We start from the raw sequence: 25,856 nt of genomic DNA on the forward strand, positions 1-25,856 counted from the left end.
ACACTATGATTAGTCACAATATAAGACAAATAAACTGGCTGCCACTTAAACTAAAAGATAAATATATATAAGATAAAACAGTCTATCGCATTAAACAAACAAAAGTGAAGAGACACATTGGGGTTGATTTATTAAAGACAGACAAATACTGTGCACTTTTGAAAGTGCAGTTGCACTCTGCAAGGGCAGTTGCTCCAGAGCTTAGTAAATGATGGAGAGCTCTGCTGACTTCCATCATCCAATCACGTGCAAGGAAAATTACAAACACAGTATTTTTGCTTACACCTGATTGGATGATGGAAGTCAGCAGAGCTCTCCATTATTTACTAAGCTCTGGAGCAACTGCCCTTGCAGAATGCAACTGCACTTTCAAAAGTGCACAGTCTATTTGTCTTTAGTAAATCAACCCCATAATATCCAAGCGGCGCTCCTGTAAAATTACTGAGAATGGACACAATTGCATATAAGGTAAAATGCACATATAATAGCTAAACAGTAAATCGCACATCAGACAGGTGAATGAACGTGAAGATAAAGTCCGTGGCTAGCTTCATAAGTGGAAATGAATGAACCAAACCTAGCCCTGCCAGGAATCAGGACATAATGAAAGGGTTTTGTTCAGAACAGCAACAAAAAGCCGGCCCAGCAGTAAATCAGTGGGAGATCGTGAATGCTTATTATCTGCAACTTTGTGGTGAGTTTGAACCCCAGAGGGGCGTGTGGAGCACGGGTTTTGAATACGGTGATTGGTGCACTACCCGACCATTTCCCCTACTTTATCCACTTATGAAGCTAGCCACGGACTTTATCTTCACGATCATTCACCTGTCTGATCTGCGATTTACTGTTTAGTTATTATATGTGCATATTATGTGTCTCTTCACTTTTGTTTGGTTAATGTGATAGACTGTTTTATCTTATATATATTTACCAAATTTAACACACCTGCTCCCCATTCACACCTGAGACCTTGTAACACTAGCAAGTCACATGACACCGGGGAGGGAAAATGGCTAATTGGGCCCAATTTGGACATTTTCACTTAGGGGTGTACTCACTTTTGTTGCCAGTGGTTTAGACATTAATGGCTGTGTGTTGAGTTATTTTGAGGGGAAAGCAAATTGACGCTGTTATACAAGCTGTACACTCACTACTTTACATTGTAGCAAAGTGTCATTTCTTCAGTGTTGTCACATGAAAAGATATAATAAAATATTTACAAACATGTGAGGGGTGTACTCACTTTTTTGAGATTATATATATATATATATATATATATATATATATATATATATATATATATATATATATACACACACACACTCACACACAGCTTTGGGGTGCACATCCTAATGCAATAGGCTGTGCACACCTATGGATGGAAGCATAGTAAACAACCAAAATAGAAAATGGATAGTAATGTTGGGGAATAAAAACTGAGGTAATTTCTGGGGACAAATGATTTCCTAAGGCAGATCTTCGAGACGGGCAACTTATAACTGAATATTGCAACAATGCGCATACCAGGCAAAGCTCAAATGTCAAATTATTGAAAGTAATTTTATCATTTCAATCTTGTGTATTTTTGTTTTATTTCAGGAGAAGACTTCAGCAAGCAAAACTTATGAGAGGTCCCAATAAAATTATCCTAAACATGGAGGACTTGGTATTTATCCACACGCAGAGCAAAAAGGTTAGAACTCAATGGCTAGAGGGAGATTCATGGAATGGGGGGAAAAGTCATTAATCCAATGATATTGTTCCCTGTTTTGTCAAAGCTCAGTCAAACCCACTAGTAACAAACTCACCAGAGTTGTCAATCTGACAAAACAGATAGGACCCACTGTACCCTCCTTAACACAGAAGCCTTCCCAACAGAATCTGATAGGTGATGTGATCCCAAATGAGACACAACTGGCAAAAACAACACTGACAGTGGTTGTAACCCTCCCCTACTCAAAAATGGAAAAAAAGTTTGCAAAAAGTTTTGCTGTGTAGGATTAAAACATTAAAGACAGTATAATGTATATAATTTTTTTTTAGGACTAAAAATACAATATAAAAAAAAAAAACATTCTCCTTGTTTTAGCCATATTAATAAGATATGTTATAAGTATATTTCCTGTTTATGCTTTTCAGCAGTGGAATGATAGTCTTCTATTCCAGGTAAATCTTAACTGCTTCGTTAAATGCCTGTTGGATAGAGAGCTCAATAGGTTGTCCAGACAGTTGAATGTGTCAGCAGAGTGGTATTGACAGAACTTCTTTAATTTTCAGGTTAAATCACAAGTTAATAGTCTGTGCTCATTCACTTTAAAGGGAATGTATATTGTTTTATTTTCATATGAACGTACAGAATAGGAGCAGAGAGGTAGGTGGTTGTTCATAAAGGTGTAAAGCTGATGGAGCACAAGATAGATAGCAAATTTGCTGATAGCAAATACGAGATGTGCTTCTGCAAAGGAGAATTTAGATGGGGGTGTTAACATTATACACAATACAGGTTGTGCAAAATGAACTCCCAGTTCGACAGGAACAACAGTGGAAAAACAGAATATGCAATATATCTAATCTACCTGTAACCTGCTTACCATAGATCAGCCTCTCTCATAGTTCCCTCAGAGGTTGCTATGGGTTCCTTGAGCAATTGTTGCCTCTCAGATAAGTATAACTAACACCAACAATGTTTTTAGCTATCTGTAATGCCCCGTACACACAGTCGGACATTCTTTGGACATTCCGACAACAAAATCCTAGGATTTTTTCAGACGGATGTTGGCTCAAACTTGTCTTGCACACACACGGTCACACAAAGTTGTCAGAAAATCCGATCGTTCTAAACGCGGTGACGTAAAACACGTACGTCGGGACTATAAACGGGGCAGTAGCCAATAGTTTTCATCTCTTTATTTATTTTGAGCATGCATGGCACTTTGTGCGTCGGATTTGTGTACACAAGATCGGAATTTCCGACTACGGATTTTGTTGTGGGAAAATTTTATAGCCTGCTCTCAAACTATGTGTGTCGGAAAATCCGATGGAAAATGTGTGATGGAGCCTACACATGGTCGGAATTTCTGACAACAAGGTCCTATTCACACATTTTCCGTCGGAAAATCTGACCGTGTGTACGGGGCATAAGTGTGGAATTCTTCTCACTGACCACTAATGCGAGTAACTTTCTTCCCACTGACCACCAATGTAAGGAGCATTTTCCCACAGACCATTAAAGGAGAAGTATAGCCAAAGCTTGGCTGTACTTCTCCTATAGATCACAGGAGTGCAATGCGTTTTGCAGTCCTGTGACCCGTTTTTAGCAGAGAGCGGGCTGAAGTCCGATCACTGCTGACATCACCGAATTCAGTCCAGGTACTGCATCATCATGACAATAAAGTCTGGATCCACCTGATGCCTGGACTGACACCTGTTCTCAGCCTCTCAGCGAGCTGCTGAGAGCCTGAGACGGCTGCTCCCCGCCTCTCTCCACAGCTCAGTGCTCCAGTGAGAAAGGAGGGGGCAGAGCAGAGCAGAGCAGAGCTCTCTGCTCGGGGAGCTCTGAAAACCATATGATTGGCGGTGTTTAATCGCTCGGTTCTCAGTATAGAAGCACCGGAGGACAGATGCAGCATTAGACCGATGCTGCATCCACCGAGGTAAGTATGATTCGCAAAAAAAAATAATCTTTTACTTCTCTTTTAATGTCAGGAACATTCTTCCCACTGACCACCAATGTAAAGGGCATTCTTCTCACTGACCACAAAAGTATGGAACATTCTTCCCACTGACCACCAACGTAGGGGATATTGTTCCCACTAACCACCAATGTAAGGAACAGTCTAACCACTAACCACCAATGTAATGAACATTTTTCCCACTGACCACCAATGTAAGGAACATTCTTCCTTTTGGCCACTATTGTGAGGGACCTTATTCCCACTGACCACCAATGTAAGCAGCATTCTTCCCACTGATCATTAAGATAAGAGACATTCTTTCCACTTACCACCAATGTAAGGGATGATTTTTCTACCGTCCACCAATGTAATGCCACGTACACACGGTCGGACTTTACGGCAGACTTTGCCCGGCGGACGGGATTTCATCGGACAATTCAATCGTGTGTGGGCTCCAGCGGACTTTGTTTTCTCAAAAGTTGGACAAACTTAGATTTGAAACATATTTTAAATCTATACGTCGAACTCGAGTCCGGTCGAAAAGTCAGCTCGTCTGTATGCTAGTTCGATGGACAAAAAGCCACGCTAGGGCAGCTATTGGCTACTGGCTATGAACTTCCTTGTTTTAGTCCGGTCATATGTCATCACGTACGAATTCGACGGACTTTGGTGGATTGTGTGTAGGCAAGTCTGTTCATTCGGAAAGTCCGTCATAAAGTCCGTCGAAAAGTCCGCCGGGCAAAGTCTGCCGTAAAGTCCGCTCGTGTGTATGTGGCATTAGGAGCATTCTTCCCACTGACCACCAATGTAAAAGACATTTTTTTCCACTGATCACCATTGTAAGGGACATTTTTCCCATTGACCACATATGTAAGGAACATTCTTCCCACTGGCCACCAATGTAAGGGACATTATGCCCACTGAACACCAATGTAAGGAGCATCCTTCTCACTGATCATCAATGTAAGAGACATTCTTCCCAGTTACCACCAATGTAAGAGACATTTTTTCCACTGGCAACCAATGCAAGAAACATTCTTCCTGGGATTGCGGTTAACCAAGACCTTACTATCGCACTCCTCAACCGGTGGATCCCCAAGATTCTAACTTAGCCCAGACTCTTATTCACTTCATACTCCTAGGGGCCAAACTAACAATCACACGTGCTTGGAAATCCCCATCAGTCTCGTACCGTTCAACTAGACATAAAATCTCCTGGATAATGTCCCAAGAAAAAATCTCTAACACTATCTTAGACACATTGGAGAAATTCAAAAGTATCTGGGATCCCTGGGCCCAACATATATCAGAGTATCCCTTTAGCTTTGGGGGTGTGGCATCCCATCAAGGGCTTAGCCTGAGTCACATCTTAACCCTACTTCTAGCTCTCCGTGAAGTTTTTCCCCTTCCCCCTGATCTCTACTATATGTCCACTTTCCCTCCTGATTTCCAGTTTTTCTTTTCTCTTCTTTCCTTCTACCCCCTATCTCTTCCTGTACTAAGTATGCCCATTAGCCTCTAAAGGCAAGAATCTCATATTTTTAGATATTGGGCATTTTGTTGTACCTTTACCGTAACTTTGATGTAACGAGGAATGGATCTTTCATTCTCACTTTTCTATACAGTTTCAAAGGTTTAATCTGTTTTAGTCATATATAACCCAAGGCTATAAAATCACAGGTGTTTCGCTATAAGGACTGCCCATTTTCAGTACAACACTCTGAATTACCTGTAAGTAATGGGCCGAACTCTCCGACTAACCCTGGCACAGTCTGTTCCCACATGGGGTGTGGGGGGTGGCTGGAGAGGGCGATGATAGTCAGTTATTACATCAGGATGTTATAAATTGTTAGCTTACACTTGTTGATCCTCCTTTTATCCAACCACGCCTTGGACTATGTTGTATGTTCATTTTTGTACAAGCGAAAATTTTCAATAAATAAAAAAAAAAAAATGAAAAAAAATGGAGAGTGTAAGGTCTGGTGCAGTTGTGCTTGGTAACCAACTAACTTTAACTACAGCTTGTCCTATTCATCTTTAAAAAAAAAAAAACCTAGAAGCTGGTTTCTATGCAGAGCTGAGCCAGATTTAGCATTCTCCAGTTTTAGTAAATAGACCCCAGTATGGTTTACTTGGACTTCTAGGGGTTAGTTGTAGAATCTACAGGGATAAAGGAATAAAACAAGTAATAAATGTTTAAAAAATAAATAAAAAGAAAGAAACATTCTTCCCACTGACCACCAATGCAAGAAATATTTTTTCCACTTACCATTAATGTAAGAGACATTCTTCCCACTGAAAACCAATGTAAGAAATGCTTTTTCCACTGGCCACCAATGAAAGAAGCATTTTTCCCACTGACCACCATTGTAAGGGACATTCTTCCAATTGACCACAAATATAAGGAACATTCTTAGCATTGACCACCAATGTAGGGATATTCTTCCCGCTGACCAGCAATGTAAGGAACATTATGCTCACTGACCACCAATGTAAGGAACATTCTTTCCACTGACAATCAAAGTAAGAGACATTCTTTCCACTTACCACCAAAGTAAGGGACGTTTCTTCCACTGGTCACCAATGTAAGGAACATTCTTCCCACAGACCATCACACTAATGTACCATAAACTGTAGATATAGTAGTCATTAGGACTGGTTACGTGAGACTGGAAAGTTTTTTGAAAGGTCCCCCCTCATTAAAAAGATTAAGAAAGGCTAACATAGAGTTGTAGAACTTCTAAATTATTCTGTAAATACCCTTTACCAAGAAGTCAAATATCAAAGGTCACTTGACCTCAACACAATCTTCTGACATGGAGTTAGATGTTCTGCTGTTGCAACAGAAGGTCTCCTATGTGCATGAGTGGTGACTTTTGCTTATTTTTGGATAGCTGGTACACGTGTTGTCCTTGTCGCAAACAGCTGCTATGTTGCCTCAAGAAAAGCATTTCAAGCATTTCTTAGTCGGCAGATGCAATTCAGTGCATATTTGCTCACATTTAGCAGATAGCTGCGCCTGCAAATTTAAGCTGGTTGGCTCAGTTAAAGCATGGTGTTTATAATACCTGGGTTCAATCTCTGTAACAACCATTGGGGGATGAAATAAGTAGCTAAATTGCAGCTTTGCTTACATAGAATTATTTAAAAAAAGCAGTACAGTGTCATATTACAGAAGACAACATGGGCAGGTAAATGACAAAAGAAATGTAATGTTTAAAGACATAAGGTTTTGCACCTAAGGCAGGCCAATTTCACAACCCCTGTACTTTAATTTAAAGCTGAAGTTCAGCTAAAAATGTTTTTCTCTCTACAGGTTTAGTTCTATTATTTACCTGTAATGAAGTGAGTCCCGTGATGTGCAGGCAGTTGGATTCAGTAGAAATCTTCACTGCAGGGCTGCCCTGTCTTCTTCCTGCTGGACCTGTGAATGGGGAGAGTGTGACCAGTCCAAGGATTATTTCATTGTCATAAAAAGTGTTTGGGGACCTAGGTCCTGACCCAGGGGACATGTATCAATGCGAAAAAAAAAGTTTTAAAAACAGTCGGTTTTTCGGGAGCAGTGATTTTAATAATGCTTAAAGTGAAATGATAAAAGTGAAATATTCCTTTAAATTTCGTACCTTTTAAATTTCAGGTGTCTATAGTATGCCTGTAAAGGGGTGCATGTTTCCCGTGTTTAGAACAGTCCCTGCACAAAATGACATTTCTAAAGGAAAAAAAGTCATTTAAAACTACTTGCGGCAATAATGAATTATCGGGTCCTGGCAATACAGATAAAAGTCATTGAAAAAAATGGCATGGGATCCCCCCAGTCCATTACCAGGCCCTTTGGGTCTGGTATGAATAATAAGGGGAACCCCGAACCAAAATTAAAAAAAAAAAGGTATTACAACTAAACCTGTAGACGAGAAAAAAAGTGAACTTCAGCTTTAAATTAAAGTACAGGGGTTATGAAATTGGCCTGCCTTAGGTGCATAACTTTATGTTTTTAAACATTACATTTCTTTTGTCATTTACCTGCCCACATTGTCTTCTGTAATATGACACTGTACTGCTTATTTTCAATAATTCTATGTAAGCAAAGCTGCAATTCAGCTACTTATTTCATCCCCCCAATGGTTGTTACAGAGGTTGAACCCAGGTATTATAAACACCAGCGTCGCTAGGGGGTGGCTATTGGGGCTATAGCCCCGAATCTGGGGCCCATAGCCCCGGGTCTCTTGCCACAGGGTCCCTTCCTAACCAGTGGGTCGCTGCCATGGCTGCTGCGGTGGGCGGGCTGGCTGCATGAGACAGGCAGAGGAGAGGAGAGAAGTGATTGGGTGGACAAGCAGAGATGACAACTCTCTCCGCCTGCCCCACATCAGCGCTCTTCACAGCTGGGCCTCTTCAATGTGGGAGCAAGGTGCCGCTGGGAGCAGAGAGATGACATAATCTCTCACTGCCCGCCACACATCAGCGCTCTTCCGCCCTCACAGCGCGGTGGAGTGGGGGTCACGTGCTTCCTGTCATCGGTGGAGCTCCACTTTACAGCCAGACCCCCTTGCTTCAATGTCAGAGGTGCGGCGGGGAGCAGCGAGATGTCATCATCTCTCACTGCCTGACCCGCATCACCGCTCTTCTGCCCTCACTAAATGGACCAGTGCTGCCAGCCTGCCACCAATCCAGCATCAATGCACATTTGGTGGCACTGGCTGGCATGGCAAGTGACAATCCACATCTGGTGGCTGGTGACGTGACAAGTGACAATCTACAAATGGTGGCACGAGATGTGGCAAGTGGCAATCTGAAAATGGCAGGAGACATGGCAAGTGGCAATCTGCAAATGGTGGTAGGAGACGTGGCAAGTGACAATCTGCAAATGGTGGCAGGTGACGTGGCAAATGACAATCTGTATGTGGTGGCAGATGGCATGGCATCTGCAAATGGTGGCAGGTGACGTGGCAATTTGCAAATGGTGGCCGGTGGCAATTGACAATCTGCAAATGGTGACAGGTGACGTGGCAAGTGACAATCCACATCTACTGCCAAGTGAAAGTGGCAAGCGACAATCTACAACTGGGGGCAGATGACGGTGGCTGCATCTGGTGACAGGCGATGGTGACAAGTGACACTCTGCATCTGGTAGGAGAGGGCAAGTGACACGCCCAGGGCTCCCACTGTATAATAAATCCTGTATAATAATAATAAAAGAGGACAGGGCAGCCCTGTGGAGAATATTTCTACAGATTTCAGCGGTCTGGAGATCCTGGGACATGCTTAATTACAGGTAAGTAAAGTAACTAAAGCTGTAGAGAAAAAAAAACTTGCTTTTTAGCTAAGCTTCATTAATACAGATGAACAAAACCAGGATTGAGTAGGCCTTGGGAATATTGATTAACAATTATTCTAGCAGCACTACACAATGCCAAATAGCATCTGCAAAAGAAAATGAAATAATGGGATGTAGGAGGAGGGTCACATCTACAATTTGGGGTCCAGTTTTAGACACAGGAGGTTTGGAAAGGTTTAACAGGCAGGCAACTAGTAACTGGGATGCACAACCTTACCTACAGCAAAAGAGATCGGTTATGTTAAGTTTTAAAAATATGTTTAGAGTGAATGAACATTCCTATATATTGCAGGCCATGACGGAAGATATTAGAACTAAAGCTAAACAAAAATTCTATTAAAGCGTCAACTCCCAGAAAACCAGTTTTTGATTTTTAATGTTATATAAATATCATGTTTAAGTGAGATGATCATATTTAAATTAATGTTAAAGAGATAAAAAAAAAAGATAAATTCATGTTAATGTTTTTTTTTTAGAAAATGACAGATTGCAGCAGCTTGTTAGGAAAAAGCATGAGTGAAATGAGGACTCCCCGTCATTCCGTCTCTGGGAAGAGCATTGGAGCAGCCACACCCTACACTACAAGTGTGGCCATATATGAGGTATGTCTTCATTGCTGCAGGATGTGGTGACTTATACAATAGAAGTATACAGACTTAAATTAGACCTAACTTCAAAGCGGAAGTAAATTTTTTTTGGTGAGGGGGAGTAGGGATCAGAACAAACTTTGGCTGTTTGAATGTTCGGATAAATGCTTGAAAATGTACCTGTTATGGCAGGCCAGGAAAGGTAGGGGGGCATGCTCTTTTCTCCTCCTGAACCATACTGGACCACATGGTGTCAACATTAATTTTCATGTTTGCTGAACCTTCCCTGAGCCCAGGTGTCTTCAGCTCATCACCATGGCATATTTGTAGGTTATGGCACACACTCAACTCCTTGTGTGCTGTCCTTCAGCTATGACAAGTCCAGGCACCTGTCACTGCTGCTACCTGGAAGCCTCCATCTCCGCTGCCAAATCTTCCAGTCCCTGTGTCAATCGTCCTCGGTGATTGGGCAGTCACTGATGATCTCAGGACTTGTCCAGTTCTTAGCATCCTGCATATGCTAGGAATTAGCCGAGAATGTGCATTGCATGGTGCATGCACCAGACAGAAAAAATAAATGCTAGGGGAAAGAGGAAGATGTTTTTTGGCAGAAAATACTTTTCATGTCTTTTCTGCCACAAATCACTACCATCTAGACTTTTTTTTATTTTAGAGTTTAATTCCGCTTTAAGTTAGAACATATATTGATGAAAAAGAGGGACATTGAGGCCAGGGGACAGGCCTCGGGACTTTTACCGGTGCTGGGATGAAATAAGGTGGAAAAAGTAAAATAAAAGATTTTTATTTAACAATCTTTTTTAAAAAACGATTGTTAAAGATTGTTAAATAAAAATCTTTTATTTTACCTTTTCCACCTTATTTCATCCCAGCACCGGTAAAAGTCCCGAGGCCTGTCCCCTGGCCTCAATGTCCCTCTTTTTCATAAATGTATTGTTTGGGATGTGGTGCTCTTGATTTTTCCTCGCTTCCATTATTAGAACATATATTGGTTTTGTACATACTGTATCATCTTTTTTTTTTTAGTCAGGATCTATAATTATTTATTTTTTTATATTTATTTAGAGCTGCATAAATGGTCAGGGCTATATAATTGCCTGAAATAAATAAACAAATGAATAAATAAATATTTATAGAAATATTTCAGCCAGGGAAATATGACATATTACATTACATATAATTATTTAGTATTTCCATATAAAGCAAAAAGGTGGAGTTCTTGGCTCCCTTTCACTTGTTTTCCAGACTCTCCTTTGCTTCTCTGTTGAAAAAAAGTAGACATGTGCAGAATGGAAAAATGTGTTTTGTTTTGGATATCTTCCTTAAGTTACTAATTTTGTTTCGGAATTCATTTAGTGTCGTTTCTGAATTTGTTTATTTTTGTTTCGTTTTCTTTAAATTTCGTTTCGTTTTCGTTCAATTTCATTTTGTTTATTCATTTTCTAACGAATTCCAAATTTTCAGTATGATTAGAATTTGGATCAGTCGAAAAATGAATGAAGAGAAGCTCATTGTTAAGCAGCGGGCCGGGAAGCCAACTGCCGAGTCCCTAACAACCGGTGACTCATCATCTGTCAGCGGGCTTCCCCACTTACAGCTGAAATGTAAACAAAACAATGTCTGCAATAGAAAATTCCCCCCCCCAAAAAAAAAACAGCTAGGGGGCCCCTCCCCAATCCATACCAGGTCCTTCGGGTCTGGTATGGATTGTAAGGGGAACCCCACACCAAAATTTATTTTAAAAAATGGCGTTGGGTCCCCCCCAGAATCCATACCAGACCCTTATGCAAAGACCCATGCAGCCCAGCATGCCACCTCAAAGCACCTTGTCCCCATGTTGATGGCGACAAGGGTTCTCCACAACCCTGGGCTGTGTTTGTAGGGGTCTGCAGGCGGGGGCTTATTGGAATCTGGAAACCCCCTTTAACAAGGAGGCCCCCAGATCCTGCCCCCCATGTGAATGAGTATGGGGTACCCCTACCCAATCACCAAAAATGTGTAAAAAGTGAATAAACATAGTAAACGAGTCTTTAACAATTCCTTTATTAAAAAATAAAAGACAATGTCCCCCGATGCTTCCCTACATGCCATACTGCCCGCTGCACCGCCGAACACGAAACAAACCCTCCAGCCTCGTTGAACGCTTCCCGCGGACTGCCTGCTCCTCCATCTGACATTTCTTAAATAGCTATGGGGCGGAAGTCACCAGATGACCCCACCCCCTTGTGATGTCACTGACCTGGGGCATGCTGGGTGACTACACCCCTTAGCTTTTTAAGAAATGTCAGATGGAGAAGCAGGCAGTCTGCAGGGAGCATTCAACAAGGCCGGGGGGAGTTTTTATTTTCTCTTTTTTCCTGTTGCGGCGGGCGGCGTAAGATCGATCCACATCGGGGGACATTGTTTTGTTTTTGTTTTTTTAGTAAAGGACTTGTCAAAAACCATCTACTGTTTTACTTTATTTTTGACACTTTTTGTTGGTAAATGAGTAGGGGTGCAATGGACCCCATACTCATTCACATATTGGGGATGGGATCTGGGGGCCCCTTTGTTAAAAGGGGCTTCAGATTCTGATAAGCCCTCTGCCTGCAGATCCCCACAACCACTGCCCAAGGCTGTTGGGAAGAGACCCTTGAGGGCATGGGGACAAGCTGCTTTGGGATGGGAGGTGGTGGGTCAGAGTGAAATGAATTTTAAAGAATTTCAACAAAATTCGTCACTATTCGTTATTATTTCATTCAGAGATTTGGATACGTCCGAATCTCCGAATAACCAAAAATTCATCCGAATTTGTATTTGGACCAAAACGAATTGCACATGTCTAAAAAAAAAAAAGCATGTCATTTAGAGAGCTCAATATATTAAGCTGAATTCTTTAACACGATGGAATGGGTCATTACAGCAGTGACTTCTTAACAGGGAATGTACATTCATTTTGTACATATTTAATATTTTTTCGTTATTAAAAAAAAACAACCACACACAGCTGAATAAGCTTTTAGAGCAGTGACCACCCCTCCCTTATGGTTCTATCTGAGTTTTCAATCATAGGCAAAGTATCTGAAAGGAAACAGCTTTTGCTGTTCTCCCTCTTTGGAAAACCCATGGTGTTCTGGGAATCCTGGGTTACAGATGCACCTCCATACTAAATAATTTACTTGTAAACATATGTTTTATATATACAATAAATAAGTTATATATATATATATCTATATATATCTATATATATATAGATATATATAGATATAGATATATATATCTATATCTATATATATCTATCTATAGATAGATATATATAGATAGATATATATATCTATCTATATATATATATCTATCTATATATATATATCTATATAAATATAACTTATACGTTGAAAATGTAAAACCATACATAAATTAAAATTGACCTCAAACCACAATAGTTTACCTTTAATTACAGTGCCTTGCAAAAGTATTCACCCCCTTGGCTTTTTATTTATTTTGTTACATTACAGCCTTTAGTTCAATGTATTTTTAATCTGAATTATATGTGATGGATCAGAACACAATAGTCTAAGTTGGTGAAGTAAAATAAGAAAAAAATTATAATTGGCATGTGTGTATGTATTCACCCCCTTTGTTATGAAGCCCATAAAAAGCTCCGTTGCAACCAATTACCTTCAGAAGTCACATAATTAGTGAAATGATGTCCACCTGTGTGCAATCTAAGTGTCACATGATCTGTCATTACATATACACACCTTTTTGAAAGGCCATAGAGGCTGCAACACCTAAGCAAGAGGCACCACTAACCAAACACTGCCATGAAGACCAAGGAACTCTCCAAACAAGTAAGGGACAATGTTGTTGAGAAGTTCAAGTCAGGGTTAGGTTATAAAAAAATATCCAAATCTTTGATAATCCCTAGGAGCTCCATCAAATCTATCATAACCAAATGGAAAGAACATGGCACAACAGCAAACCTCTCAAGAGATGGCCGCACATCAAAGTTCACAGACTGGGCAAGGAGGGCATTAATCAGAGAGGCAGCACAGAGACCTAAGGTAACCCTGGAGGAGCTGCAGAGTTCCACAGCAGAGACTGGAGTATCTGTACATAGGACGACAATAAGCCGTACGCTCCGTAGAGTTGGGCTTTTTGGCAGAGTGGCCAGAAGAAAGCTTGCGAAAAGGCATGTGGGAGACTCCCAAAATGTATGGAGGAAGGTGCTCTGGTCTTATGAGACTAAAATGTAACTTTTTGGCCATCAAAGGAAACGCTATGTCTGGCACAAACCCAACACATCACATCACCCAAAGAACACCATACCCACAGTGAAGCATGGTGATGGCAGCATCATGCTGTAGGGATGTTTTTTATCAGTCGGGACTGGGAAACTGGTCAGGGTTTAGGGAAAGATGGATGGTTCTAAATACGGAGATATTCTTGAGCAAAACCTGTACCACTCTGTGTGTGATTTGAGGCTAGGACGGAGGTTCACCTTCCAGCAGGACAATGACCCCAAACACACTGCTAAAGCAACACTTGAGTGGTTTAAGGGGAAACATGTAAATGTGTCAGAATGGCCTAGTCAAAGCCCAGACCTCAATCCAATAGAAAATCTGTGGTCAGAATTAAAATGCTGTTCACAAGCGCAAACCATCCAACTTGAAGGAGCTGGAGCAGTTTTGCAAGGAGGAATGGGCAAAAATCCCAGTGGTAAGATGTGACAAGCTCATAGAGACTTATCCAAAGCGACTTGGAGCTGTGTTAGCCGCAAAAGGTGGCTCTACAAAGTATTGACTTTAGGGGGGTGAATAGTTATGCACATTGACTTTTTCTGTTATTTTGTCCTATTTGTTGTTTGCGTCACAATAAAAAAAAAAAAACATCTTCAAAGTTGTGGGCATGTTCTGTAAATTAAGTGATGCAAATCCTCAAACAATCCATGTTAATTCCAGGTTGTGAGGCAACAAAACACGAAAAAGGCCAAGGGGGGTGAATACTTTTGCAAGGCACTGTATGTGCCAGGGGTAGATCCCAGTTATGATCCCTGCTACATAATCTGCCTTCCTTTCCCAGACTCTCCAGTATTACACCATGACAGCAGCCACACCCTTCAGTACAAGTGTGGCCATACTTCAGGTAAGCATTCACTGCCACAGGATGTGGTGACTTATACAATAGAAATATACAGACTGAGGGCATAGTTAGACTTTAGTTAGAATATATATTGGCTTTATATATATTTTCTTTTTTCCTTGTGAATAAAAAAATAATGTATGTACCGTATATATATATTTTTATCTATTGAAATATTTCAGCCAGGGAAATATGACATATTTCTTATAACTAATTTGTATTTCTATATGAAGAAGGTGAAGAAGGTGACGTTCTTATTTCTTTTTCCAGCACTCTTCATTATTATAGCAATGGCATTTCCTCACTACATTGATCACAGGATGATGCATACAGATTGCTGCCATCTCCTGGTTGGCAGCCAGCAATAGTCAAACAGAAGCCAGCAGAGGGCAGAACATATTGAGGGGTGTTTATAGAGCAAATAAGTGGAAAATTAGATACAACTAAGGTTTCCCATCAGTAAATAAAGTCTGTAATACGTTTTTTTACAGTGAGGGAAAAAAGTATTTGATCCCCTGCTGATTTTGTACGTTTGCCCACCAACAAAGAAATGATCAGTCTATAATTTTAAAGGTAGGTTTATTTTAACAGTGAGAGACAGAATAACAACAAAAAAATCCAGAAAAACACATTTCAAAAAAGTTATACAATGATTTGCATTTTAATGAGTGAAATTAGTATTTGACCCCTTCGCAAAACATGATTTAGTACTTGTTGTAACCCTTGTTGGCAATCACAGAGGTCAGACGTTTCTTGTAGCCGGCCACCAGGTTTGCATATATCTCAGGATGGATTTTGTCCCACTCCTCTTTGCAGATCCTCTCCAAATCTTTAAGTTTTCGAGGCTGACGTTTGTTAACTCGAACCTTTAGCTCCCTCCACATATTTTCTATGGGATTAAGGTCTGGAGACTGACTAGGCAACTCCAGGAGCTTAATGTGCTTCTTCTTGAGCCACTACTTTGTTGCCATGGCCATGTGTTTTGGGCCATTGGGAATCACAGAGGTCAGACATTTCTTGCAGTTGGCCACCAGGTTTGCACACATCTCAGGAGCGATTTTGTCCCACTTCTCTTTGCAAATCCTCTCCAAATCATTAAAGTGGTTGTATAACCCTTTTTTAAAAGAAGAAACGCAGAGGGGAAAATGTCAGCTCCCTCGACATTGACCAGGATGTGATGCGGGGGCTTCGTTCAAAGGTAAGTATTTCATAATGAGCTAGTATGCAGTGCATACTAGCTCATTATGCCTTTGCCTTTTTTCTTCGCCAGGTTTTTGTTTGTTTTTTCGTTTGCGGGTATACAACCGGTTTCCAGGCTGAAATTTGGTAACTCGAACCTTCAGCTCCCTCCACATATTTTCTATGGGATTAAGGTCTTTAGACTGGCTAGGCCACTCCAGGACCTAATGTGCTTCTTCTTGAGCCACTTCGTTGTTGCCTTGGCCATGTGTTTTGAGCCATTCTCATGCTGGAATACCCATCCACGACCCATTTTCAATGCCCTGGCTGAGGGAAGGAGGTTCTCACCCAAGATTTGATGGTACATGGCCCTGTCCATCGTCCCTTTGATGCGGTGAAGTTGTCCTGCCCCCTTAGCAGAAAAACACCCCCGAAGCATAATGTTTCCATTTCCATGTTTGATGGTGGGGATGGTGTACTTGGGGTCATAGGCAGCATTCCTCCTCCTCCAAACATGGCGAGTTGAGTTGATGCCAAAGAGCTTGTTTTTGGTCTCATCTGACCAAAACACTTTCACCCAGTTCTCCTCTGAATCATTCACATGTTTATTAGCAAACTTCAGGCAGGCCTGTACATGTGCTTTCTTGAGCAGGGGGACTTTGGAGGTGCAGGATTTCAGTCCATAATGGTGTAGTGTTTTACCAGTTGTTTTCTTGGTGACTATGGTCCCAGCTGCCTTGGGATCATTGACAAGATTCTCCCGTGTAGTTCTGGGCTGATTCCACACCGTTCTCATGATCATTGAAATTCCACAAGGTGAGATCCTGCATGGAGCCACAGACAGGGGGAGATTGAAAGTTATTTTGTGTTTCTTCCATTTGCGAAAAATTGCACCAACTGTTGTCACCCTCTTATCAACCTGCTTGGCGATGGTCTTGTAGCCCATTCCAGCCTTGTGTAGGTCTACAATCTTGTCCCTGACACCCTTGGACAGCTCTTTGGTCTTGGCTATGGTGGAGATATTGGAATCTGATTGATTGAATGCTTCTGTGGACAGGTGTCTTTAGTACAGTTAACAAGCTGAGATTAAGAGCACTCCCTTTAAGAGAGTGCTCCTAAACCCAGCTTGTTACCTGTTTAGAAGATACCTTGTACATGATACCTTGCTGATTGATAGGAGATGAAATACTTATTTCACTCATTAAAATGCAAATCAATTTATAACTTAACTTTTTCTGGATATTTTTGTTGTTATTTTGTCTCTCACTGTTATAATATTCCTACCGTTAAAATTATAGACTGATCATTTCTTTGTCAGTGGTCATACATACAAAATCAGCAGCTGTTCAAAAATTTTTTTCCCTTACTCTAAATTGCGATGCCTGTGCCTCCAATCATAGGTAGCTAACTGAGACAGATTTGCCCAGATCTGGGATAGAATTACAACTGGAGATGAGACACATTTTTACCACGTTTAGGCAGATTTTTACTAAAAACAGATTCTCAGTTAAAAATGGGTCAAGGGCAGGTTTTAATTTTTCTGCAGGAGATGAATCTCTGCTTTGCCGTGCAACAGAACTGATAGGTTCCCCCCTTTTTATGTGTATTTTACTGTTTTTTTTTTTTTTTTTTAATTTCAGCCCGGGGGGGGGGATTCTAAATGCAACTCAAAAAAACTTAGGCCTCATGTACACTGCTGCTGATAAACGGACCTTTAGGAGCAGTTGGGCTTTTTTTTAGCAGCCCCTGAACTCTTCTCTGTGTTATCTTATCTGTCCATGTACACTGAGTAGTTTATAGTTGTTTAGAGGAGGTTGAATTTAGTGGCATTTTTTTTAAAGGAAAAAATTGCGTTCATGACGGAAGTTTATTGGCATTTGAAATGCCAAATGCTTGTAACAGTGCGCAAACGCGTCTGAACGCGGTAACTCGCGTTTAGCCACGTTCTGTTTATAGGCTTTTTCAATTCAGATACATTTCTGACCATTTGCAAGGTAAAAACGCTTCTAAACGCAAACGCGGCTAACCGCTTCATGTAAACGCGGCAAAACGGGCGTTTTTAACCGTCAGTTACTAGCTGTCAAGTTCCAGCGTTCAGGAGAGGTTTTTAAACGTCCCGTGTACATGAAACCTTAGAGATAGTATACAACTTTTTCATATTTTTTTTCACATTTTTTATTGTTGTTTGATGTTTTTCAACATATAACAATAATATTTCCTTTCCAAAAAAGACAAATATACTAAAATATATTTATTTTAAATAAATATAAAATACTCTCTCATTAAAATTTAAAGTTGCTAAAAATAATAAATACAATTTAGAATTTTTTTTTTTACAGATTTTTTCTGGTTATTTATTAGTAGGCCTTTTTCCACCACAGCATACATGATCATGATAATGCATGATATGATAAAGGAAAAAAAAACAAAAATTGTTATTTGAGGTTTATGGCATTTTTTATACTTTTAACATGGAATCTATACTTGTATCACTGTTGCATTTTTTGTATGTTGCAACTTTTTTAAGTTTCATTTTTTTTCCCTAAGAAACCTCAAAAACAACAAAGCATACTAAAAATTTGTGGAAAATAGGGAGAAATTACGTAAAATGATTTAATTTATTTGTATATTTACAGCATCTCACGAAAGTGAGTACACCCCTCACATTTTTGTAAATATTTTATTATATCTTTTCATGTGACAACACTGAAGAAATAACACTTTTGCTACAATGTAAAGTAGTGAGCGTACAGCTTGTATAACAGTGTACATTTGCTGTCCCCTCAAAATAACTCAACACACAGCCATTAATGTCTAAACCGCTGGCAACAAAAGTGAGCCCTAAATGAAAATGTCCAAATTGGGACCAAAGTGTCAATATTTTGTGTGGCCCCTATTATTTTCCAGCACTGCCTTAACCCTCTTGGGCATGGAGTTCACCAGAGCTTCACAGGTTGCCACTGGACTCCTCTTCCACTCCTCCATGATGACATCACGGAGCTGGTGGATGTTAGAGACCTTGCGCTCCAGCTTCCGTTTGAGGATGCCCCACAGATGCTCAATAGGGTTTAGGTCTGGAGACATGCTTGGCCAGTTCATCACCTTTACCCTCAGCTTCTTTAGCAAGGCAGTGGTCATCTTGGAGATGTGTTTGGGGTTGTTATCATATTGGAATACTTCCCTGCCGCCCAGTCTCCGAAGGGAGGGGATCATGCTCTGCTTGAGTATGTCACAGTACATGTTGGCATTCATAGTTCTCTCTATGAACTGTAGCTCCCCAGTGCCGGAAGCATTCATGCAGCCCCAGACCATGACACTCCCACTACCATGCTTGACTGTAGACAAGATACACTTGTCTTTGTACTCCTCACCTGGTTGCTGCCACACACACTTGACACCATCTGAACCAAATAAGTTTATCTTGGTCTCATCAGACCACAGGACATGGTTCCAGTAATTCATGTCCTTAGTCTGCTTGTCTTCAGCAAACTGTTCCCAGGCTTTCTTGTGCATCATCTTTAGAAGAGGCTTCCTTCTGGGATGACAGCCATGCAGACCAATTTGATGTAGTGTGCGGCGTATGGTCTGAGCATTGACAGGCTGACCCCCCCACCCCTTCAACCTCTGCAGCAATGCTGGCATCACTCATAAATCTATTTCCCAAAGGAAACCTCTGGATATGACGCTGAGCACGTGCACTCAACTTCTTTGGTCGACCTTGGCGAGGCCTGTTCTGAGTGGAACCTGTCCAGTTAAACCGCTGTATGGTCTTCGCCACTGTGCTGCAGCTCAGTTTCAGGGTCTTGGCAATATTCCTATAGCCTAGGTCATCTTTATGTAGAGCAAAAATTCTTTTTTTCAGATCCTGAGAGATTTCTTTGCCATGAGGTGCCATGTTGAACTTCCAGTGACCAGTATGAGAGAGTGAGAGCGATAAACACCAAATTTAACACACCTGCTCCCCATTCACACCTGAGAACACTAATGAGTCACATGACACCGGGGAGGGAAAATGGCTACTTGGGCCCGATTTGGCCTTTTTTTAATTGTGGGTGTACTCACTGTTGTTGCCAGCGGTTTAGACATTAAGGGCTGTGTGTTGAGTTAGTTTGAAGGGACAGTAAATTTAAACTGTTATACAAGCTGTACACTCACTACTTTACATTGTAGCAAAGTGTAATTTCTTCAGTGTTGTAACATGAAAAGATATAATAAAACATTTACAAAAATGTGAGGGGTGTACTCACTTCTGTGGGATACTGTATATACAATATATACAGCCTAATAAATGTACTTTGTTTTGTACAAAAATCAAATTTTTACAAGTTTCCAGTCAAATGACAACATTGGAGAGTCAATAGAGACTTAATTAAACTTTCTCAGAGTCTAATCATTGGACTGTGTTCACATTCCATCCTATTAAAAACAAAACGAAAAAAATTGCATTATTCATTAATCACTTTTGAATTTTTAGTCTGTCATATGAAAATTATTATAACTTTAGTAAGCTCTTCATTTACAATATTGAGACTAGCATGCAAAAAAACACCCCAAAAAATGGATGATCATTTGTTCGATAATCTCATTGTGTGTACCGGGCATTAATCAGCTGGATTCAGTCCAGTGCTGGTCTTCACGCTTCACGCTCAGTGCCATTTAACCCACTTCCTTCAAGCTTGGGATGTCAAGGACATGCCCCATGGGGGCGCGTTATCAAGCCACCCAGGACTCACAAGAGAATGCAGCAGAGAACGCCATGTCCATGTTCTGGGAAAGACTGGACTTGGGCTTTGATTCTCACTTTGGACAAATCTGTGGACAAAATCTGTCATGAGGGGTTCTCTTTTTTTTCTTTCCTTCTCTCAGGGGGACTGGATATGGCTCAAAAGGTTTCCTGGTGAGAAGCACAGTGATATCCGGCCAACCACAAAGAATGTGTTCTGCACAGTAAGTTAGTGGAGAAATCCACAAAGTTGTTGGTAGTCTGTTCAATCTCTGTTCAGTACAGTAGTCATATATAGGAATGATCTGATCAATGTCTTTCCTGTCCAACATTTAGACATAGAAATATACATGTGTGCTTGCTTTACTACCTTCAACACTAGTGAACAGGCCATCAGCCAAAAGGGAGGTCTACTGTTAGCTGTGATCTGATATACATGCTGATCACCACTTGGACCTTCAAAATATCCTCTGGAATTGTGGAGTTGTGTTCATCCTATTAGATTAGCATTGAACATGTTTAAACATATTCTCAATACTCACCTGTCCACTGTTACCTTACGTCTTTTTTTTTCAATCCTCCTTCATTTTAAAAATAACCAACTCCCATTCATCCTCAGCCCCTACTGTCTTGCTTTTTTTTTAACCTAGTGTCTCTTCCCCTCTTAGACTACAAGCGATGCCTTCTCTTAGTCCTTGAGCAGGTAAAATAGTTTGATATTAAGCGCACTATGGTTTAATATGACCTGCAAGCATGTTTTGTTCTTCAGCTCCGTGAACTCCGCCATGAGAATGTAAACCTGTACTTGGGTTTATTCAATGACATGGGTGTCATTGGAGTGGTGTCAGAACATTGCTCTCGTGGAAGCCTTGAGGATCTTATTCAAAATCAAGACATGAAACTTGACTGGATGTTTAAATCCTCCCTGCTTCTTGATCTCATCAAGGTAGGAGGATGGCACAAAATGGTAAAATGCTTACAGCAGTAATGTCAAACTGGAGTTTTCTGGGCTATATGCAACCCTCACACTTGTGGCCCCTCTATCGGATAGGCAATGTAAACTGAATGAAGACTCATTATGGCACACAACTATTCTGCAGTTCAGAAAATGTCATCCTTATGAGGGAAGAAATTTTGAAAGTTGCATAAATCTAATAAACAAAATTAGTCTTTAACCACTTCAATACTGGGAACTTTCACCCCCTTCCTGCCTACGCCAATTTTCATCTTTCAGTGCTGTCACACTTTGAATGAAAATTGCGCGGTCATGCAACACTGTACCCATATGACATTTTTATAATTTTTTTACACAAATAGAGCTTTCTTTTGGTGGTATTTAATAACCACTGTTTTTTTTAGTTTTGCTAAACAAACTAAAAAAAATTTTTTTACTTAGTTTATGTTATAACATTTTGCAAATAAGTATTTTTTTTCCTTCACTGATGGACACTGATAGGCTTCACTAATGAGGACTGATGTGGCGGCACTGATTGGCACTGATAGGAGGCACTAATGAGCACCACTGATGGGCACTGATAGGTGGCACTAATGAGGAGGCACTGATAGGCAGCATTGATGAGGAGGCACTAATGGGCACTGATAGGCGGCACTGATTGAAGGCACTAATAGGCACTGATAGGTGGCACTGATGGGTGGCACTCATCGACACTGATAGGTGGCACTGATGAGGCACTGATAATCAGCACTGATGGGCAGCACAGATAGGCACTGATGGGCGGCACTTATGGGCACTGATAGGCAGCACTGATGGGGCTGCACTGATGATCAGTGCCCTGGTTACCTGTGCACATGTCCCCTGTCACACTTGCCAGTTACCAGCTCTGCTTTCCTCATGCTGTGACTGCTCGTGAGGAAAGGAATGCCGATAACCAGCAAGTCTGTTTACATTGGGATCAGCTGTGATTGGCCCTTTACCATGATCACAGAGTGCACTGGATGCATGGCCCAGGGGGCGCGTGGGGGGAATGGTTCCGGAAGGACGTCCATGGACGCCATCCCAGAAAAACAGAGCTGTGTTGTAGCCATCTTTTGGCTATAGCGTAGTAATGAAGAGGTTAAATGTTGTTGTTTTTTACTGCTCTGTGTCCATGTAAATCCTATAAACGTAATATTTTTGCAAATTTGTACTGCAGCCCTCAACAGAAATTGGCCTTTTTCACATGAGCAGCTGGCAGGAGAGGAGGTCATTCACATGCAACATCCTAATTAAACACACTGGGGAATATACCACACATATTTTTGTAATATCTCTCTGGTGTTATCATACCAAATATAAGTATACAAAAACTAAGCTTAGAATTAAAAGATGGGATTTACCATGATTATCCCAGAAATACCTGTACATTAATAAACACTTTTCATTTGTGTGTATATAAAAACAGTTACAATGCTTTATTACTAATCATCTTTTAAAAATATGGTTGATTTACAATAAAATACATCCCCACGAGAGAAAACCCAAATGGCAGCAACCTGGTTTACAAAAACTGATTTAACATGCCAAACGTGACCAAATAAGAGAAGTTCATTGTTGCGGTTTACATACACATTATGCCCTGTACACACGGTCGGACATTGATCGGACATTCCGACAACAAAATCCATGGATTTTTTCCGACGGATGTTGGCTCGAACTTGTCTTGCATACACACGGTCACACAAAGTTGTCAGAAAATCCGATCATTCTGAACGCGGTGACGTAAAATACGTACGTCAGGACTATAAATGGGGCAGTAGCCAATAGCTTTTGTCTCCTAATTTATTCTGAGCATGCGTGGCACTTTGTGCGTCGGATTCGTGTACACACGATCGGAATTTCCGACAACGGATTTTGTTGTCGGAAAATTTTATAGCAAGCTCTCAAACTTTGTGTGTCGGAAATTCCGATGGAAAATGTGTGATGGAGCCCACACATGGTCGGAATTTCCGACAACAAGGTCCTATCACACATTTTCCATCGGAAAATTCTATCGTGTGTACGGTGCATTAGACCTGAGATCCAGGTAACTAGCTCATGGTAAAAAAAATAATGCTTTTTTATGGTAATTTTTAGGGCTTGAAGTTCCTCCATCACCGTGAAATTGTTCATGGGCATCTGAAGTCTAGGAACTGTGTTGTAGATGGCAGATTTGTGTTGAAACTAACAGACTACGGAATTAATGACTTATACGGCGCTCAAAGAATTACGGCACCAGAACCCCAACCTGAAGGTACAGCAACAAAAATTTAATTAGATGTGAGTGTGGCTTCTGAAACGTAGATAAACGTTTAAATAATGCATGCCTTTCACAATGTCAGCGGTTCATTTCTTGTGAGATAAAGATAACTCAACTAGAGCTGTTTTTAGAGAACATCCCCTACTAGGAACATGTAAATGGATACATGTGGTCAAACATAAACTCAAGCCTTTCAAAAATGTATCAGAACAAAAATCTAAAAGGTATAACCACTTCAAGACTGCAATATGTATATACATTATATTACTAAAAGTGTCGGGACACCTTTACACTCCCATGAACTTTAATGTAATCCAAGTCTTATCCCGCGTACACACGAGCGGACTTTCCGGCATACTTGGTCCGGCGGACCAGAGTCCGCCGAACAATCCGACCGTGTGTAGGCTCCGGCGGACTTTTCCGGCGGACTTTTTCCCAAAAGCCCGCTGGACCTAGATTTGAAACAAGTTTTAAATCTTTCCGTCGGACTCAGTTTCTGGCGGAAAGTCCGCTCGTCTGTGTGCTGGTCCGACGGAAAGCCCGCTTTTGTGTATGCTGGTCCAACGGACCAGATACGACGCAAGGGCAGGGTATTGCATTTCGCGCTCGCTGCAATTGTGGCGAACGCGGGGCATACCAGGCCCTTAGGTCTGGTATGGATTATAAAGGGAAGCCCCTACGCCGAAAAAACGGCGTGGGGTCCCCCCTAAAATCCATACTAGACCCTGATCTGAGCATGCAGCCCGGTCGGTCAGGAAAGGGGGTGGGGACGAGCGAGCGCCCCCCCTCCTGAACCGTACCAGGCCGCATGCCCTCAACATGGGCCCTGCGGGGCCCCCCACCCCAAAGCACCTTGTCCCCATGTTGATGAGGACAAGGGCCTCTTCCCGACAACCCTGGCCGTTGGTTGTTGGGGTCTGCGGGCGGGGGGGCTTATCGGAATCCGGGAGCCCCCTATAATAAGAGGGCCCTCAGATCCCGGCCCCCCACCCTTTGTGAATGAGTATGGGGTACATGGTACCCCTACCCATTCATCTAGGGAATAAGTGTCAATAATAAATCACACTACACAGGTTTTTAAAATAGTTTATTAAACAGCTCCGGGGGAGGGTCTTCCTCCGGCTTCGGGGGTCTTCCTCCGGCTTCGGGGGTCTTCTTCCGGCTTCGGGGGTCCCTCCGGTTCCTCTTCTCCCGTGTCCGGTTGGTTCTTCTCCGCTCTCTCCGGCCTCTTCTCCCGGTGTTCCAGTTCTTCGGCCGGCTCCTTCGCTGTCTTCAGGCTGCTCTCTTTCCAGTGGAGGTCCGGACTTCTGGGCTTCTGGGCTTCTTGTCTTCTTCCCTCTTCTCCAGATGTTGACATGATGCTCTCTCCGGCTGGACTGCTCTCTGAGGGCTCCGTTGTGACTTATATAGGCGGAGACCCCGCCCCCTTATGATGTCACAGTCCCTGGGCATGCTGGGACTGTGATGTTTTAGGGGGCGTGGTCAACATCACCTGGTGACCATGCCCCCTAAACCGTCAAAGTCCCAGCATGCCCAGGGACTGTGACATCATAAGGGGGTGGGGTCTCCGCCTATATAAGTCACAACGGAGCCCTCAGAGAGCAGTCCAGCCGGAGAGAGCATCGTGTCAACATCTGGAGAAGAGAAGAGGGAAGAAGACAAGAAGCCCAGAAGTCCAGAAGTCCGGACCTCCGCTGGCAAGAGAGCGGCCTGAAGACAGCGGAGGAGCCGGCAGAAGAACTGGAACACCGGGAGAAGAGGCCGGAGAGAGCGGAGAAGAACCAACCGGACTACGGGAGAAGAAGAACCGGAGGGACCCCCGAAGCCGGAAGAAGACCCCCGAAGCCTGAGGAAGACCCTCCCCGGAGCTGTTTAATAAATTATTTTAAAAACCTGTGTAGTGTGTTTTATTATTGACACTTTTTCCCTAGGTGAATGGGTAGGGGTACCATGTACCCCATACTCATTCACATAGGGTGGGGG

General features: G+C 41.8%; 1 protein-coding gene across 3 annotated transcripts in view; it reads left to right on the top strand.

Moving 5' to 3' along the window:
• Window positions 1-25,856, top strand: part of GUCY2D (guanylate cyclase 2D, retinal) — a 134,693-nt gene that overhangs the window by 84,259 nt on the left and 24,578 nt on the right. For 2 of the 3 annotated variants that reach the window (XM_073622929.1, XM_073622930.1), the window contains exons 6-11: window positions 1,600-1,693; window positions 9,486-9,611; window positions 14,676-14,738; window positions 20,781-20,861; window positions 21,407-21,583; window positions 23,711-23,867. In XM_073622929.1, coding sequence (XP_073479030.1) covers window positions 1,600-1,693; window positions 9,486-9,611; window positions 14,676-14,738; window positions 20,781-20,861; window positions 21,407-21,583; window positions 23,711-23,867 — 698 coding nt within the window. The remainder of the gene's footprint in view (window positions 1-1,599; window positions 1,694-9,485; window positions 9,612-14,675; window positions 14,739-20,780; window positions 20,862-21,406; window positions 21,584-23,710; window positions 23,868-25,856) is intronic. The other variant, XM_073622931.1, reaches the window with a different exon arrangement.

This window comes from Aquarana catesbeiana, linkage group LG03 (genome assembly GCF_042186555.1).
Source record: "Aquarana catesbeiana isolate 2022-GZ linkage group LG03, ASM4218655v1, whole genome shotgun sequence".
In the NCBI taxonomy this organism is placed as follows: Eukaryota; Metazoa; Chordata; class Amphibia; order Anura; family Ranidae; genus Aquarana; species Aquarana catesbeiana.